The following is a 764-nucleotide window of genomic DNA, read 5'->3' as shown; positions in this document are numbered from 1 at the left end:
ATGTTTATTAAAATAAAATGAGATCTCATTAGGCACAAGGAAATCATTAACTTGCAATGTTTAAAGTAATTTTACAACTTTTGTCTTTATCAATTTTTTACAATTTGCTATTAAGATTATACAATCCATTTTTAGAGTAAAATTTATAAATTATTGTCCATGTTAAGTTAGTTTAATCGTGATACCTCACTCACCATTTAAGTTGAGACTAGTCTTAACAACTACTTAAAAAGGGACACTACAAAAAAAATAAAAATAAAAAAGGTTTATGAACCCCTACGCAACAGCAACGCTTCCCATGGGTACTGCAGGTCTTCCTCTGATCATGCCCCTTCTCCCAAACCCACACCTCTTCTAGTTCTTAATCAATGATGCCATGTTATATTCCTTTATATAATGTAACTATAGTTTTGAAATATGTGAATTAATGTAATTAGTCAAAAATTGGTAAGTGGAATAGACAGAAATAAAATATTAACCATAATTAGATTTATTCAAACATGAAGGAATCCCCACCACCACCACTCCCCCCATATTAGACTGTTTTTCTTTTAAATGTCTGCTGATTTGATGAACTCTGTATATCCTGACCAGATAACGAAGGTGTTAAACCTAAGCAAATGGAAGAACTCGCCTATGAAGCTACTGATAAGGTGTACGGCAAAGAAGATAGCGGACCTTATGAGTGTCTCCGGTACTGTTTTGGAGTTGATTATTGCTTTTGATTCATCTCTCTCTCTCTCTCTCTCTCTCTCTCTCTCTCT

At 33.5% G+C, this 764-nt stretch overlaps 1 protein-coding gene across 1 annotated transcript in view; it reads left to right on the top strand.

Moving 5' to 3' along the window:
- The window catches only part of LOC106874338 (dynactin subunit 1), a 112,011-nt gene that overhangs the window by 94,006 nt on the left and 17,241 nt on the right, over positions 1 to 764 (top strand). The window contains exon 24 of the mRNA XM_052973024.1: positions 595 to 707. Within this exon, the coding sequence (XP_052828984.1) occupies positions 595 to 707 (113 nt within the window). The remainder of the gene's footprint in view (positions 1 to 594; positions 708 to 764) is intronic.

Source organism: Octopus bimaculoides, chromosome 14, assembly GCF_001194135.2.
Source record: "Octopus bimaculoides isolate UCB-OBI-ISO-001 chromosome 14, ASM119413v2, whole genome shotgun sequence".
In the NCBI taxonomy this organism is placed as follows: Eukaryota; Metazoa; Mollusca; class Cephalopoda; order Octopoda; family Octopodidae; genus Octopus; species Octopus bimaculoides.
This window is presented reverse-complemented; position numbering and strand designations above follow the sequence as displayed.